The sequence below is a fragment of the Dendrobates tinctorius genome, unplaced genomic scaffold (assembly GCF_039654945.1).
Source record: "Dendrobates tinctorius isolate UK_male_01 unplaced genomic scaffold, ASM3965494v1 ptg000332l, whole genome shotgun sequence".
Classification (NCBI taxonomy): domain Eukaryota; kingdom Metazoa; phylum Chordata; class Amphibia; order Anura; family Dendrobatidae; genus Dendrobates; species Dendrobates tinctorius.
The window spans coordinates 1,697,239-1,715,715 of record NW_027361998.1 but is presented as its reverse complement, the minus strand read 5'-3'; the positions used below and the strand labels follow the sequence as shown (position 1 = coordinate 1,715,715).

The 18,477-nt window shown below is 48.3% G+C and overlaps 1 protein-coding gene across 1 annotated transcript in view; it reads left to right on the top strand.

The window, feature by feature from the left end:
* The window catches only part of ADCY3 (adenylate cyclase 3), a 288,173-nt gene that overhangs the window by 179,263 nt on the left and 90,433 nt on the right, over nucleotides 1-18,477 (top strand). Inside the window, exons 10-13 of the mRNA XM_073561916.1 lie at nucleotides 203-364; nucleotides 7,244-7,331; nucleotides 7,444-7,560; nucleotides 8,241-8,500. Coding sequence (XP_073418017.1) covers nucleotides 203-364; nucleotides 7,244-7,331; nucleotides 7,444-7,560; nucleotides 8,241-8,500 — 627 coding nt within the window. The remainder of the gene's footprint in view (nucleotides 1-202; nucleotides 365-7,243; nucleotides 7,332-7,443; nucleotides 7,561-8,240; nucleotides 8,501-18,477) is intronic.

The window sequence follows — 18,477 nt, the reverse complement described above, 5'->3', positions numbered from 1 at the left end:
TTCTAGGAGATTTGATCCTTTCTTCTGGAAGACTTTTTTTTTTTCTTTAGAAGCTTCCCGGATGTTTTAGGAGAGTTGGCAAGTATGTACTTAACAATGAGCAAGTGCATATATAGGTGGAGTAACCCTTTAAGATTATGTGAGCAGTTCTGTGTCCTGTATAGTAGGAAAAAAAAAATCAGCATTTTTACTATTTCTTTAGCCTGAAAGGGAAGTACACCTACCGTCTGTCCATGCGGTTCATCAACCCAGAGATGGAAACCCGCTTCTCAGTGGAGAAAGAGAAGCAAAGTGGCGCGGCATTCAGCTGTTCCTGTGTTGTCCTCCTCTTCACGGCGGTGGTCCAGATGCTGATAGACCCCCTGTGAGTCCATGCACTATTGTAATGATTTTACATGACCCGTCACTGAATGTCTGACTTCTTAAAGGGCATCTCCAGCCACGGTCCATATTGTCATGAATGATGCAGTAATTATTCCTATGTTACATGATACAGGCATTATTAATACAAGTCTTCTCTAAACCTCCTTTTTGTGTTCTGAATGCTGTCACAAGCTCCTTATCCTGGGAGGAGCTTTATCCTGTGCTCACTATCGCCCCCTGCTGAGTACTGCACTGTGCAGGCAGCAAAGGGACCATAATCTAATATTCTCACCTACCTGCTAGATATCATAGTGCACATCAATTTACAACTAAAACTATCCTCAGAAGTTCAAGAAGTGTAGCTGTGATTCCTGCACCTTATGCTGGTGCTTTGTTTTCGTCTATGGCATTGTCATTAACAATTAATTCATAGAATGTCGTCATAATAGTGACAGTCGTGGTGCTCTAATAACAGCGGCAACCACAGTGTCCCCATAACAGTGACATTCACAGTGCCCCCATAATAGTGATATCCATAGTGCCTCCATAATAGTGACATTCACAGTGCCCCAATAACAGTGACATTCACAGTACCTTTATAACTTTGACATTCACAGTGCCTCCATAATAGTGACATTCAGTTTCTCTATAAGTGACATTCACAGTGCCTCCATAATAGTGACATTCAGTTTCTCTATAAGTGACATTCACAGTGCCTCCATAATAGTGACATTCAGTTTCTCTATAAGTGACCTTCACAGTGCCTCCATAATAGTGACATTCACAGTGCCCCATAACAGTGACATTAGCAGTGCCTCCGTAATAATGACACTCACAGTGCCCCCATAACAGTGACCTTCACAGTGCCCTTCTAGAAGATGACAGCCATAATCATTACAAAGAAAACTTTGAACTTATAATGGCAGCCACAGTATCTCCAGAACAACACCTTAGTGGCTCCATAACAGTGCCGCAACCACACTGCCTATACAGTGACTACCTTTGGTGATGTCCTGATGGTTCACCATCCAGATGACACTTGGTTCCTCATCATTCTCATAAACCTGTCTTCTCATCTTCTCTTCTTCTTGTCTTCTCTGCTCGTCTTTTCTTCTTCTTGTCTTTTCTTCTCGTCTTCTCAGCTTCTCGTCTTCTCTGTTAGGGACGGCGGAACGCACTAAATAATAAATAATAGAAAGTGCAGGAACCCGACGCCTAACATTACCCCCCTCCTAGGGCCCCCTCCCTTCTGAGCCTCACTACGCTCAAATGCCGCAATAAGGAGCGGGGCGTGGATGTTCTCCACTGGTTCCCAGGTCCGGGCCTCTGGACCATGACCCTTCCAATCCACCAAATAAAACTTTTTGCCACGCCCACCCTACGTCCCACAATGGTGTTAACCTCGAACTCATCCGAAGACAAGTCTGATGTCCCGGCAGATGACTCGGAAAACCGGGACATGTGAACAGGTTTGAGAAGGGACACGTGGAAGACGTCAGAGATGGCCAAGTGTGGTGGAAGAGCCAGGCGGTAGACCACCAAGCTGATCCGCTCGAGAATCTTGAAGGGACCAATGTATCGCGGCGCGAACTTGGTGGACTCGGCCCGCAGCTTGATATTTTGGGCAGAAAGCCACACCAAGTCGCCAGGGGCAAAAGTTGGAGCGGGGCGCCGATGTGTGTCGGCGGACGCCCTCATGCTCTCCTTAGAAGCTCAAATGGCATCCTGGGTGCGATCCCAAATGTCACGAGCCTCCACTGCCCAGTCTGCCACCCTGGAGTCAGTGGAAGACACTGGCATCGGGACGAGGACGCGTTGATGCTGGCCGTAATTAAGAAGGAACGGCGTCTGACCAGTGGAATCAGCCACTGCATTATTCAGGGAAAATTCGGCCCACGGTAGTAAGGATGCCCAGTCATCCTGCCTGGCCGAGACAAAATGTCGCAGGTAGTTGACCAGAGTTTGGTTGGCCCTCTCAACCAACCCGTTCGTCTCGGGATGATAGGCGGAGGACAAATTTAGCTCGATACTGAGTAGACTGCAGAGCTCCCTCCAAAACCGAGACGCAAATTGGGGACCTCGGTCACTAACAATTTTGTCCGGCATGCCGTGCAAGCGAAATACGTGCTTTATGAACAGTATGGCGAGACCACGAGCGGAAGGCAGCCGCGTGAGTGGCAGCAGATGCACCATTTTAGAAAAATGATCGGTGACCACCCAGATGACCGTACTGCCACCAGACTTGGGCAGGCCGGCCACAAAATCCATGCCAACCATCTCCCAAGGTCTGTCTGCCACCGGCAGGTGATACAGTAACCCAGCCGGCCTCTGCCTAGAGGACCTGTTCCGAGCACACGAGACACATGCCTGAATGTATTCTTTTGTGTCCCGGGCCATGTGCGGCCACCAATAAGATCTTGCCAGGAGTTCCGTGGTCCGCTTATTGCCGAAGTGACCACCCACCCTGGACGCGTGTGCCCACGCGAGAAGCGGCCGCAAGCAAGGAGGGACAAAGGTGTTGCCCGGCGGCACTGACTCGAGAGCAACCGGGGCCACGGTCCTCAGACTCTCAGTGGGGACAATTAGCCGAGACTCAGCCTCCTCCTCCGCCGTGACCAGCGAGCGAGAGAGAGCATCAGCAAGGACGTTCTTCTCACCAGACAGATAGTGCAAGGTGAAGCGGAAGAGGGAGAAGAAAAGCGACCACCTAGCTTGACGAGAGTTCAAGCGCTGGGCCGTTTGCAAATAGACCAGGTGTTTATGGTCCGTGTACACCTGGAAAGGGAACTGGGCTCCCTCCAGGAGATGTCTCCACTCGGAAAAGGCCAACTTCATTGCCAGCAACTCCCTGTCCCCGATGGAGTAGTTTTTCTCCGCCGGTGAGAAGGTCTTAGAGAAGAAGAAGCAGGGATGCTTCCGACCTTGAGCATCCTTCTGGAAAAGGACTGCTCCTGCACTGACGGATGAGGCATCCACCTCTAGGATAAAAGGTTTATCCACATCGGGATGGTGTAGGATAGGAGCCCCGGCAAAATGGGTTTTCAAAGACGAGAAGGCCTTTGAGACCGGTTCAGACCAAACCTTAGGATTAGCTCCTTTTTTAGTAAGGGCAACCAGAGGAGCTACCAGTGTGGAGAAATGGGGGATGAACTGACGGTAGTAATTAACGAACCCCAAAAAGCGCTGCACCGCTTTGAGAGAATGGGGCTCCTGCCAGTCCATTACCGCCTGTAGTTTGGCAGGATCCATAGCCAACCCCTGGGCCGAGATGATATAGCCCAGAAACGGCAAGGACTCCTGCTCAAACTGGCACTTCTCCAACTTGGCGAAGAGAGAATTCACCCGAAAATGGTCGAAGACCTTGCAGACGTCTCTCCGGTGAGAGGCCAAATCTGGAGAAAAGATGAAAATGTCATCCAGATAGACCACCACCGAGGTGGAGAGCATATCGCGAAAGACGTCATTTATGAAGACTTGGAAGACAGCGGGTGCATTACAGAGGCCGAAGGGCATGACCAGATATTCATAGTGGCCATCCCTGGTATTAAAGGCTGTCTTCCACTCATCTCCCTCGCGTATACGGATCAGGTTGTAAGCCCCCTCTTAGATCCAACTTAGTGAAGATCTGGGCCCCTCGCAACCTGTCGAACAACTCCAAGATCAAAGGGAGAGTGTATTTGTTTTTATTGTGATCGCATTGAGACCTCTGTAATCAATGCAGGGTCGCAGCTCTCCACTCTTCTTCTGCACGAAGAAGAACCCCGCCCCGGCTGGCGACACCGACTTCCTGATGAGCCCTCTTGCCAGATTCTCCCGAATCTATTGTGACATGACCTCTATCTCCGGTAGAGAGAGAGGATACATGCAGCCTCTAGGAGGTTCCGCGCCTGGCAAAAGGTCTATCGGACAGTCGTAAAGGCGGTGCGGCGGAAGCGTCTCTGCTGATTTTTTGGAGAAGACGTCCGCGTACTGGTGGTATTGTCTGGGAAGCGCGGAGAGATCTGCGGGCACCTCAGTGGAGGCCACTTGGACACTGCCTCTCATGCACCTACCCTCACAGTCCTTGCTACAACCCAGTATATTCCCCGAGGACCACTCTATATGAGGGGAATGGCAACGGAGCCAAGGAACTCTGAGAAGCACCTGGTCGATGCCCTCAGGCATAATGAGCAGAGACAACGTCTCGTGGTGAGATGGCGGGACTGAGAATCCAAGGGGTGCTGTCTGGTGGGTAATCTGGGATGGTAAGGGCAAACCGTTGACCACCCTGATGGTCACGGGGTGAGGCAGTAGCACCAGTGGAATAGCGTGCTTTTGGGCAAAGGCCGAGGACATAAAGTTCCCTTCTGCCCCGGAGTCCACCGTGACCTCTACCTCCCAGGTGGAAGCCCCACTGTCTAACGTCCCCCGGAATACCGGTTTGGGGGAGAAAGGTTCCATATCAGATAGACCACCACCTACGACCACTGGACGTGATCGTTTTTTCGACCGCTGTGGACACGTGTTAGCCGAGTGACCAAACTGACGGCACTGGTAACAGCGTTCGGAGCTTCGCACCGGACGCGGCTTGGGACCGGTGCGAGACACCTCCATGGGTTCAGAAGGTATAATCTCCTGAGCAGGAAGCTCAAGCGGTTCGGAGAAAGTGGGAGCCAACTTAACCCTTTGTCTGGATTGCGCACGCTCCGGCCCGCGCTTCGTAAACCGGAGATCAATGCGGGTGGAAACGGCAATCAACTCCAGACTTACGGGGACCTCTCTGGTAGCTAGAGCATCTTTGACATGCTCCGCCAACCCTCCCCAGAACACAGGGACGAGTGTCTTATCAGGCCACTCCAGTTCGGAAGCCAGTGTCCGGAAACGGACGGCATAATGGCTGACCGAGAGGGATCCCTGTGTTAGGTCTAATAGCTGGTAGTTAAAACTAAAAGAGAGCGCAATAGGGTCTTACCCAAGTAAAATAGATATAATTCAAGCTGTTATACTCACCAATAGCAGGAGAGTTTTAGGCACAAAGGAATAGAGGTCAAGCTGCTGCACATCCAAATGGCCACGCCGTGACCATAAATCATCAGATTTCAAAGAAATAATTTTTGGATTAAACGTGCGCTGCTAGACAAACGACTCCTTCCATATTGCGTACTTGTATACTTTTATTTCCCAACACGTTTCGAAGTTAACACTTCTGTACATATCATCCCCTGAGGAAGAAGTGTTAACTTCGAAACGCGTTGGGAAATAAAAGTATACAAGTACGCAATCTGGAAGGAGTCGTTTATCTAGCAGCGCACGTTTAATCCAAAAATCAGGTCTAATAGCTGGAGAGAGGTGTCGTGAGTGACCCATGGCCCCAAAAAGACCTGCTTTAAGGACGTTAGAAACTGAGCAGCGCTCAGAGCCACGGGGTCATCACGCTCCCACAGTGGCGTAGCCCACTCCAACGCCCTGCCCGACAGGAGGGAGACAATAAACCCCACCTTAGCCCGCTCTGTAGGGAACCGTGCAGCCAGTAACTCAAGCTGGATAGAGCACTGGCTCACGAAACCCCTACAGGTGGCGCTGTCACCCGAAAACTTGTCGGGCAACGGGAGTCGGGATAATGTCAGTGCAGGCGTGGATGTGGGCATACGAGAGACAGCCTCTGCGACTGCCTGAACAGCGGCCGCAGTAGCATTCGCAGCTGAGGTGGGACTCTCGAGAGCTGCCAACCTGCCCTCCAGCTGCCGAATGTACTGCCGCAGCTGCTGTTGGTCCGCCATTACTAGCCAGACCCTGGCGCTAGTATAATGTTAGGGATGGCGGAACGCACTAAATAATAAATAGAAAGTGTGTTCGCCGCCCGGGGTCCACCGTGCAGAGGTGTTACGCTGCTGCTATGTAATGGCAGTCGCTAGATATGGCAGTATTACACACGCGGGTTGAACATCACCCGGAGTGTGCTGGGCGCCAAAGCCTTAAACATGAATGCTGAGCCTGTTCACGGTATGTGGTCACAGGACACAGGCCCAAGACACAGGGTCAGCATCCTTCTAGACCTACCGTGCGTGCGACGTCGCAACCGCGTACTCCAATAAGTGCTGCTGACTGCAGCGCGGCAAGGACACTGCCACAGGACGACAATGCCCGGTAGCTGGCACACTGTCGGACGCTAGTTCTGTGGAGGATGAGTATTGTGGCCTGTAGCTTACCACACTGACTGGCGCTGACTATAACACTTGTTCCCTATCCACACACATAATATCCGAGGGAGGGGAATCTTAATGAGTCATTTGCAAGTCCATACATCCATCATTATTCACACAGTAAGCAACTAGAGTCTATACTAGCGCATGGCCGAGTGGCCACGCGACCCTTTTATAGCCGGGACCTTCCGGAAGCTTCCAGATCTCTGAGATGGAACAATCAGATCTGGAGAAGAACCTGAGCACGTGACTCCCGATCTCCAATGGGAGATCATCTCGTGAGCATGCTCAGTGGATCGACGGAAGGACTTAGCCACTGGAGTGGCTTGCTGCTGAGAAGCCTGCGTTGCTATTGCTGACCCAGAGGTGGCAGCAAGAGCCAGACCCACAGAGCTGGTCTGAGCAGAGCGTTGGGAACGACAGGGCTGCTGAGCAGGCTCCTCTGCGGTCGATGGAGAATGGGAGACCGCAGGATGTGAGGCTCTGGATTCCTGCTGTGCAGTTGCAGGAACCCGACGCCTAACATTCTCTTCTTCTTGCCTTCTCGTTTTCTCTCCTCATCTTCTGTTCTTCTTGTCTTCTCTTCTCATCTTCTCTGCTTGTCTTTTCTTCTTGCCTTCTCTTCTCGTTTTCTCTTCTTCTCGTTTTCTCTTCTTTGTGTTTTCTCTTCTCAAATTCTCTTCTTCTCGTCTTCGCAGATTGATCGCCAACTACGTAACGTTTGTAATCGGGGAAATCCTTCTCTTGGTTTTGACCATCTGTTCGCTGGCAGCCATTTTCCCCAGGGTAAGAAATTGGAAAATCCTTAATCTAATAAGTGGGCGATTATCAAACTGTAAGGGGTGAGACAAAACTAAAGAATGCGCTATGGAATCTTTACCTTTTTGTTTTTTTATAGGTTTTTCCCAAAAAGTTGGTTGCCTTTTCCACTTGGATTGACCGGACCAGATGGGCAAGAAATACCTGGGCGATGTCAGCCATCTTTATTTTAACAATGGCAGATATTGTGGATATGGTAAGGCAGATCAAATTTGCTGCAGATGACCACAATTTTTCAGACCTCCCCCTTTGGCTATAAAACAAAAAATAAATGGAATCCTCTTTCGGTGCTGGATAACAGGTTCTGGGGGCACTGTGAGTGCCACTATTACGGAGGCACTCCAATCCCAAAAATCCCTGCACTTGGAGCTTGTCTCCTTTCCTCAAGATTAAAGGGGTATTCCAATCTCTAAGATTTGTAGTAAGTCTAATAATAATATTAGCTAATATCTCCAAGTAGTATAGTTCTCCTGATAGCCTTTGTTGCTTACCTCATGTGCAGGGCTTTAAGTACCTTGGGTATCCATGGTTACGACCACTCATAGAGTGACAGTTAATTGTTAATGGTTGTAACCATGAATATCTAAGCTACTATGGGGTAAGCGACATAGTGAATCAGAAGAACTATACTTTTTTAATTGGAGGTATTTGCTAATATTGCTATTATTACACCTACTACACATTGTGTTACGATCTTGGAGATGGGAATACACCTTTAATTCTTCATGCTTGCCAATGTAGTATCTGATAAGAAGATCCTTACTAAAGTTGGCTGGGGCCGGACAGTCTCTCTCCAGACAGGGTCCCCACTGCGGCTCTGTATTATGTCCACCTGGTGTGTGAGATCACATTATATTGTGTCTGTCTCCTCCACAGCTCAGCTGTTTGCAGTACTACTCCACTTCTTACAACAGCACGGACCAGACGTCAGAATATTGGGGCTGCGTGGATAACCCCAAATATTACAGCTACATTGCCGTCCTAGCTCTGATAGCCACCATCATGTTGGTTCAGGTCAGCCACATGGTGAAGCTCACCCTCATGCTGATGATCACTATTGCTGTCGGAGTTGTGAATATCTACGCCTGGAGGCCGATATTTGATGACTACGACAGGAAGCGTTTCAAAAGCTACGTGTGAGTGTGACTTCATTAAATGATACGGGGTTGGAGAAATGAAGGTGTAATCTGTTATGGCTCATTTTGATGTAATAGGTGGTATTTATCAGGAATAGTAAAAAAAAAAATACAATACATACAGAAACCCTAAGACACATGCCGCAGCAAAATCATTATCTATAAGGGTACCCTGAATTTGAAAAAGGATACATACTGGTAATTACAAAATTTAAAATTAGGTCCCTCATTCACCTTAAAAAAAAACCCAGGAACATTTAGGCTAATAGCTGACAGTTGTGCATTATTTGCTTTGTTGTCATGCCAGTCAGTAGAGATGCACACATACACAATCCATGGTTAGCAGGTAGGACAATAGAACTGTCCATTTGTTTGTTTGTTCTTTCCAAAATAAAGTGTCGTATTCCGTACACATAGACAGTGACTTAAAAGGTGCAAAATATTGTCTGTATACTCTATGGGCTGAAACATTGCCTGTATAGTGTTTATACAGAAACGTCGTCTATATATCCTCCACACTAGAACCCTATTGTATATCATCTAAATTTAAACATCATCTATATAGTCTGTAGATTAAAACCTTGTCTGAATATTCTCCACACTGAACCAGCTTCTGTAATCTATGCTAAAACATTATCAATACAAATCCACTGCACTGAAATATCATCTGTTATGAGCTCATTTTCTGCCCCACCAGCTGGGAGTTCTCCGTCCGTTCTCCCTCTGGTAGTGACAGGAGGTAGTGAGGTTAGTTTAATTGGAAATGGTCTGCCACCTAACGAGGAGGATAATGATTGGATTTCTGGAGTATCAGACTGGATATAAGACAGCCAACGCCCTATCCTGTTGCTGGTGATTCAGTCTGTTTCTCAGGTCTTGGACTTCAGCTCTGCCCCAGTCATCTCAAGTTAAGTTTGTTTTTTTGCTAATGTTCACATTTGCTCTTGTTGGTCAACTCAGTTTTTGTGTGGTCAGCCAGCCCGGCTGGGCTGTGCTGAATTTCCACTCTTATTTATCTGTATTTGCCTATTTGCCTTTTTGTCCTTTATTAGATTGGCCTCTTTTTGCTCTGTCTCAGAATATTCCAGAGTGCTGATATAGTGGGAGAAGTCTAGTGACTTCAGGGTTAATTTTGTTATCAGAAGCGTTGGACATTATTTTTGGTAGGGTTTTTTGGCAGATTGCAGACAGTATCTTTCCTTTCCTGTCCTTTCAAGTTAGTTTGGCCCCATCGTTTGCTCAGCCTATTTTTCTGCCTTTGTTTGTGTTTTCATCTTGCTTCACCGTCAATACATGTGGGGGGGGCTGTCTTTCCTTTGGGGTCTGCTCTGGGGAGTTAGTTTTCCTCTTTTCTTACTTTAGGTTTATTTAGCTCTTCAGTTGTGACGAGGCGTCCAGGACCACCGTAGGTACGCTCCACGACTGCTTCTAGTTGTGTGTTAAGATCAGGGCTCTGTAATCTGCATAGTTACCAACCTCTATGGTTTTCTGAGACTTAGCGTTTGTTGCTTTTTTCCTCCTCAGTAACCCATTCATAACAGAATCACCAGCCATACTACAGATTCTAGGGTACTCAAAAGCAGGAAGGAATTGTTTAAGAAAAAAGAAGGAAAAAGGAAAGAAAAAAAAAAAGTGTCAGAATTTTTTTTTTTTTTTTTTTATATTTTTTTCCTCTTTTTCTCTGGGGCCGTAGGAGGATTTTTTTTTCTCTCCTAATGGAGATTAAGCAACTGTCTGATCGTGTGGAGCAACTTGCTGCTGAAGTGCGGGGAATTTCTACCTACCTCATTCAGTCACATGCTGCTGAACCTAAGATCCCTACTCCTGATGTTTTTTCTGGGGATCGGTCTAAATTTCTGAATTTTAAGAATAATTGTAAATTATTTTTTGCCTTGAAGCCTAACTCATTGGGGAGCTCTGTGCAGCAGGTTAAAATTGTCATCTCCTTGCTGCGCGGCGATCCCCAGGATTGGGCGTTTTCTCTGACACATGAAAATCCTATTCTGACTAATGTGGATGCATTTTTTCAGGCTTTGGGGTTATTGTATGATGAACCTAATGCCGTTGATCAAGCTGAGAGAACCCTGTTGGCATTAAGCCAGAGTCAGGATCCTGCAGAGTTATACTGTCAAAAATTCCGAAAGTGGGCGGTCCTTACTACATGGAATGATAGTGCATTGGCAGCTCTCTTTCGGAAAGGTTTATCAGAGACCGTAAAAGATGTTATGGTGGGATTTCCTGTTCCCTCTAGTCTGGATGGCTCTATGTCATTAGCCATTCAAGTTGATCGGCGTTTACGTGAACGTAAGACTACACGGGAGGCACTGCCACTTTCTGAACAAATGTCTGAACCTATGCAATGTAATGGGGTGTTGTCTAGGGCACAACGTCAGGAGTTTAGAAGGCGTAATAAGCTGTGTTTTTTCTGTGGAGACGCCTCTCATACTATTTCTGTCCTTCCTAAACGAGAGAAACGTTTTGCACACACATTTGCTGTGGGCAGTGTACAACCTAAGTTCCTTTTGGCAATTACTCTGATCTGCTCCTTGTCCACATTTTCCACAAAGGCTTTTGTGGATTCAGGAGCAGCTCTGAATCTGATGGTGTCACGGGGTCCTTCTCTGGTATCACACAATCAACAGAGCAAGCGAAGAGTGAACAATTCCAAGACCTTTATTCAGGCAAAAATACGAAAAGGTCCTTATTCAGTCCACCACACAAAGGATAAGATTGTCCAGAATAAGAATGCAGTCCAGTATCAGGATAAAATGTCCAGGGAAACGAGATTCCACAACTCTAGCACCAGAGGATAAAAATGGGTCCTTCTCTCTGAAATGCAGCCTTTTCACCATCTTGTCTCTACCGGAACTGACTTGTCCAGCTGCCGTTCTTCCCCCCACCCCCTTCCTTGTCCAGGGGTAGTCAAACAAGTTGCCTCCCAGAAGAGAACAAAGGGCCTTAGGGATTAATGCACTACAGGGGGTCATCAAGAGACAGATACAGTGAGGCTGTAGACTTACAATGTAATAAGAAAAACACTATGAAAATAACTGGAATTGTTAAAAATAGGAATATACAAAAAATGACATCCACATAACATATCACACCATCACAACCTCTCCCCCCCCCATAATAAGTGAGCACGCCATGAGGTCTACACAGACCTCTGGCCTGCTCACTTTAGTCCACATTGCTCAGTTATTTATAGTTCCTTGTACAGTGGCAGGGGTAGGTCGGCCTGGGGAGCCTATGGTTCTTCTTGTCGAGACAGTCCATCGGCGTTCTGGTGTTGGCTTCCTCGCTTGTATTGGATGGAGAAGCTGTAGGGTTGTAAGGACAAGGTCCACCGCAGCAATCTTCCATTGTCCCCTGATACGCGATTCAGCCATGTGAGGGGGTTGTGGTCTGTAACAATTGTAAAGTCTCTGCCATACAAGTAGGGCTGCAATTTTTTTAGCGCCCATACAATGGCAAGGCACTCCTTTTCAATAGTGGCATAGGCAACTTCCTGATCCAGTAGTTTCCGACTGGCAAAAGCAACAGGATGTTCTTCTCCGGCGGCGTTCACTTGGCTAAGTACTGCCCCAATCCCAAAGGTGGATGCATCTGTCTGCACGAGGAACCTGCGTTTATAATCCGGGGCAGCCAAGACAGGAGCAGTGACGAGGGCAGTCTTTAACGCTGAAAAGGCATCCTCGCATGCCGTCGTCCACGTCACATTCCTAGGCATGTTCTTGCGGGTCAGGTCGGTTAGGGGCTTGGCCAAGGTGCTGAAATTAGAAACAAATTTGCGATAGTAACCAGCAGTTCCTAAAAACGCAAGTACCTGCTTTTTAGTCTGGGGTCTACACCAGTTGCTAATGGCTTCCACCTTGGCAGGCTCAGGCCTTAGTGTCCCACCCCCTACTCTATGCCCGAGGTACTGCACCTCAGCCATCCCTATTTGGCACTTATCAGGGCGAATGGTCAGTCCTGCAGTAAGGATACAGTCCAGCACTATGCCCAAGTGTTTAAGATGTTCCTCCCAGGTTGTGCTAAAAATGGCGATGTCGTCTAAGTAAGCACAGGCATAGTCCTGACATTGTTGTAACAGTCGATCCACCAGTCTCTGGAAAGTAGCGGGGGGCAGTTTTCATCCCACAGGGCATTCCCAGGAACTCATAAAGCCCAAATGGAGTAATGAAGGCTGAGCGCTCCCGAGTGTCCTCCGTTAGGGGTATCTGCCAGTACCCCTTGCTCAAGTCTAACGTGGTCACAAATTGGGCACTGGCCAGACGATCCAATAGATCATCAATCCTGGGCATGGGATAAGCATCACTCTTGGTGGCATCATTTAATCGTCTGTAATCAAAGCAGAATCGTGTTGTACCATCCTTCTTGGGGACCAGGACGACAGGAGAGGCCCAAGAACTGTGAGATGGCTGAATAACTCCCAGTTGTTTCATCTCCTCCAGTTCGTTCTTTATCATGCCTTGAACAGCCTCTGGATGGGGCGTTGTCCGGGGGGTTTCCACATGGTGACTGGTGAGAGTAGTCTTCCCCGGCTTTGAGGAGAAAGCAGCAGCCCTCGGCCTTAGTACGGCAACAATATCGTCCTTTTGTATATCCGATAAATGGGAGCCCAGGGGCACTTGTTCCAGTGATCCTCCCGCTTGGGCAACCTGGAGGAGATCTGGGAGATACTCGTCGTCAGCGGTATCACTAGGGGGGTGGCAGACAGCTAGAACAGGCAGAGATCGGTCATGGTAGTCTTTCAGCATGTTAATGTGGACGGTTTTCTGTCGTCGACCAATAGAGTCCAGGGCAATAACATAGTTAGTGTCATTAATTTTCTTGACAACCTGATAAGGGCCTTCCCACACTGCTTGAAGCTTGTTGGCAGGGGAAGCAGTAATCATGAGCACTTGCTGTCCTTCCATAAATTCCCGGTTCCTGGCATTACGGTCATACCAGGTTTTTTGTCTGGACTGGGCCATTTGCTGATGTTCTTTAGCGAAGGCAGCTAGCTGGGCGAGACGGTCTCTGAGCTCTAGAACATAGGGAACGATGGGTATTCCGGTATCTGAGATGTCTCCCTCCAAATGTTCTTCAGAAGAGTGAGAGGCCCACGGACCTTCCGGCTAAACAGTAGTTCGAAGGGAGAGAACCCTGTGGACTCTTGGGGAACCTCCCGATAGGCGAAGAGGAGATGTGGCAGGTACTTTTCCCAGTCTTTTTCAACGTCAACAAAAGCCCTCAGCATATTTTTTAGGGTTCCATTAATGCGTTCACATAGTCCATTGGTCTGCGGGTGGTATGGGGTGGTGCGAATGGCTCGAACACCACAGGTATGCCATAGGGACTGGACCAGATCTGACATGAACTGAGTGCCTTGATCCAACAATATTTCACTAGGAAACCCTACCCGGGTAAAGATGGTAACAAGGGCCTCGGCTACCTTTACTGCTGTAATACTGGACAGGGCCACAGCTTCAGGATACCTAGTGGCATAGTCCACCACGGTCAGGATATATATTTTTTCCCCGACCTGCTGGGGTGGGCCAGAGGACCTATGATGTCGAAGGCTACACGTTGAAATGGTTCCTCAATTATGGGCAGGGATTGCAGGGGTACCTTATGTCGAGCTCCTGGATGCCGCATTCGCTGGCACACATCACAGGTGCGGCAATAATGGGCTACCGACTGCGAGACGCCCGGCCAGTAAAAACTTTGGGTGAGTCTCTTTTCAGTCCTTTTTCTCCCTTGATGCCCAGCCAAGGGGATATCATGGGCCAGTTGAAGTAGCTGTGCCCTGTACTTCTGAGGGACAATGAGATGCCTGGTCGTTGCGTTAGGGTTGCCCTGGTCACTGCCCTTTGTTACACGATAATACAGTCCGTTTTCTCGAGTGAAGCCATCCCCATTATCTCCCATGTGCCCAGTTTCTGCCTTTCGCCTAAGGGCTGCTAAGGTAGTGTCACCCTCTATTTCTCTCCTAAACTCCTCCCTGTCCCAAGACTCTCCCAATGTAGTAGCAGCGAAAGTATTGCTTACCGACTCTGATGCGGTTCATGGTGGTTGCTCCCCGGTGGGGTCCGGATGACGTAGTGCTTGAAGGGCCTGTAGTCGGGTGACTGCTCCCACAAATTGGCACTGTAACTCCCCAATGTCGTTACCAAGGAGGATATCTGCAGGAAGTCCTCCCATAACTCCAATCCAACACAGTTTTTCTCCACAACCATAATCCAAACGCACAGAAGCTCGCTGTATATATTTGCGGGCACCGCCCGCCAGGACAATGGGAATTCCCGGACCCTGGTAAATTGCCTCGGGTAGAACCACACGGGGGTCAGCGATAGTCAAGAATGCCCCCGTGTCTCTAAATCCTGACACTTTGTATCCATCAATAAAGACATCCTGCAGGTGGCGTTGCCGTTGCTCTGAGTAGCTAAAGGACAGAGGCCGGAGTCCGTACACTCCAGGAGGGGTATCTATGGTGCCGTGGTCGGTGGTCCACTCTGGTGGGGGTGGTGGTAGCTCTTCCTCAGGCGTGTTGGAATGTACAAGATGCACTGGACGAGGTGGGGCTGCGTGGGGCTCCCTCCGAATCTTGGAGGGACAGCCAGACTGCAAATGTCCAGGTTGCCCACACCCATAACACCTCCTCTCTGTGATACCCCCAGGTCGTGGTCGGAACTGTTGGGGGCCTAGGATTGTGAGGCGTGATTGTCATCGGCTTGCGACTAGGTGGAAGGGCAGATATAATTGGAGGGGGACGGGGCGCGGGAGCAGGCCGTGGTTCATTGTCCAGAAGCCTCCTCCATTGCGGCCGGATAGTAAGGGCTTCATCGGCCAGGGCTGCAGCTCTATCCACGGTACACGGCGTGCCCTCCCGGACCCATTCCCGTACCTCTGCAGGGCACTTGGCAAGAAATTGTTCTATAAGGAACGCCTGTATAACATCTTCCACAGTAAAGGCGTTTTCTGCTTCCAGCCATCTCCGACATGCCTCGGACATCTTATGTGCATACATCCTAAACGATCCCCCCCGTGGTGCATGGGAGGTCTCGGAACTTGGCCCTATATGAGTCTGGGGTGATAGCATGGTAATCCAGGATAGTCCGCTTTACAATGTTATAATCCCGATTCCGCAGTGCATCAATGGTTCGGTAAGCCTCCGCCAAGCTTCCATTCAGAAGCCCCACTAACAAACGCATCCAGCTAGAGTGGGGCACCTCCATCACAGCACACTGCTGCTCAAAGTCTTTGAAGAACCCCTCCACATCTCCAGAAGCCTCATCAAATGGCTTAAACTCTATCCGGGTGATCCGTACAGGCTCCCGGATTGTTGGGGTTACACTCCACATTGCGTTACTCCCTTTTTCAAGCTCCATTGCTTCCTGTCTCTGCTGTGCCCGGCGGGCAGCCTCCTCCTTGTACTCCTGAGAGACGCCGGGGCCCAGAACCGCCATCTCTTCTTCGTACCACACCAACCACTGGCTTTTCTGGATGGGGATCCCTGTCTCCAGTGCTCGTCCTTCAGACATCTGGGAGGAGGTGGCCGGGCTAGCGCCCACCAGTAGATCGATTAAGGCCTCTTTAGTCAGTCCCTGGTAGTTCAGGCCCAGGTCTCTGGCTCTCTCCTGTAAACTGCATACAGTTCAATTTCTGTACTCACTCTGTGGGTGGTTCTCCATTGGGTGACGCTCTGTTAATCCCACTGCTGCCACCAGTTGTCACGGGGTCCTTCTCTGGTATCACACAATCAACAAAGCAAGCGAAGAGTGAACAATTCCAAGACCTTTATTCAGGCAAAAATACGAAAAGGTCCATATTCAGTCCACCACACAAAGGATAAGATAGTCCAGAATAAGAATGCAGTCCAGTATCAGGATAAAATGTCCAGGGAAACGAGATTCCACAACTCTAGCACCAGAGGATAAAAATGGGTCCTTCTCTCTGAAATGCAGCCTTTTCACCATCTTGTCTCTACCGGAACTGACTTGTCCAGCTGCCGTTCTTCCCCCCACCCCCTTCCTTGTCCAGGGGTAGTCAAACAAGTTGCCTCCCAGAAGAGAACAAAGGGCCTTAGGGATTAATGCACTACAGGGGGTCATCAAGAGACAGATACAGTGAGGCTGTAGACTTACAATGTAATAAGAAAAACACTATGAAAATAACTGGAATTGTTAAAAATAGGAATACACAAAAAATGACATCCACATAACATATCACACCATCACAGATGGATTTGGACTTTGCTAAACATTGTGGTTTGTCCATGACGCCTCTGCAGACGCCTATTCCTTTGAGGGGTATTGATGCCACTCCTTTGGCAGAGAATAAACCTCAGTTTTGGACCCAGGTGATAATGTGAGTTACCCCAGACCACCAAGAAAATTGTACATTTTTGGTGCTGCATAATTTGCATGATACTATTGTTCTGGGTTTTCCTTGGTTGCAAACTCATAACCCAGTTTTGGATTGGAAATCTGTGTCTGTGGTGAGTTGGGGTTGTCAGTGTGTTCTTAGGGACGCTCCTGTTTTCTCCACCTCTCCTCATTCTCATGATATTCCTGATTATCTGGCCGATTTTTCTGATGTTTTTAGTGAGAGCAAGTCTGCGTCTTTGCCTCCACATAGGAGTTATGACTGTGCAATTGAGTTGATGCCTGGGTGTAAATTTCCCAAGGGTTGGCTTTTCAACTTATCTGTACCCGAACATGATGCTATGTGATCCTATATTAAGGAGTCGTTAGAGAAGGGTCATATTAGACCATCCTCGTCACCTTTAGGCGCTGGGTTTTTTTTTGTGGCCAAGAAAGATGGTTCATTAAGACCGTGTATTGATTATCGTTCCCTTAACAAGATGACTGTTAAATATCAGTATCCGTTACCTCTGATGTCTGATTTATTCTCCAGAGTTAAGAGTGCCTGCTGGTTTACTAATCTTGACCTCAGGGGGCGTATAACCTTATTCGCACAAGCACGGGGATGAATGGAAGTCGGCGCTTAATACTCCGGAGGGACATATTGTGTACCTGGTGATGCCTTTTGGGCTCACTAATGCCCCTTCTGTCTTCCAGTCCTTTATGAATGATATTTTTCGAGACTTTGTAGATAAGTTTTTGATCATCTATCTGGATGATATTTTGATCTTTTCTAGTGATTGGGATTCCCATGTGGAACATGTCCGGACTGTGTTCCGGATTTTGAGGGAGAATTCCCTGTTTGTTAAGGGATCGAAATGCCTCTTTGGCATACAGAGGATTTCATTTTTGGGTTTTATCTTGTCTCCATCGACTATTGAAATGGACCCGGCCAAGGTACAGGCCATTTATGATTGGGTTCAGCCTACTTCTTTGAAGGCTCTCCAGAAGTTTTTGGGTTTTGCTAATTTCTATCGTAAATTTATAGGTAATTTTTCTAGTATTGTCAAACCACTGACTGATCTGACCAAGAAGGGAGCTGATGTGCTGAATTGGTCTCCTGAGGCTGTCTCAGCATTTCAGGAGCTTAAGCGGAGATTTACTTCAGATCCAGTTCTACGGCAACCTGATGTCTCACTTCCATTTCAGGTGGAGGTAGATGCTTCTGAGATTGGTGCAGGAGCTGTTTTGTCCCAAAAAGACCCTGTGACTTCTAAGATGAATCCCTTTTCTCGAAAGTTCTCCCCATCTGAACGCAACTATGACGTGGGGAATCGGGAATTGTTGGCCATGAAATGGGCATTTGAGGAGTGGAGACATTGGTTGGAGGGAGCTAGACATCAATTTGTGGTCCTCACCGATCACAAGAATCTGATGTATCTGGAGTCGGCTAAACGCTTGAATCCTAGACAGGCTAGATGGGCCTTGTTTTTCACACGTTTTAATTTTGTGGTCTCTTTTCTTCCGGGCACTAAAAATGTTAAGGCAGACGCCCTTTCTAGGAGTTTCTTTGCTGATTCTCTTAATGTGACTGAGCCTACCACCATCCTAGGTGAGTGGGTAGTTCTT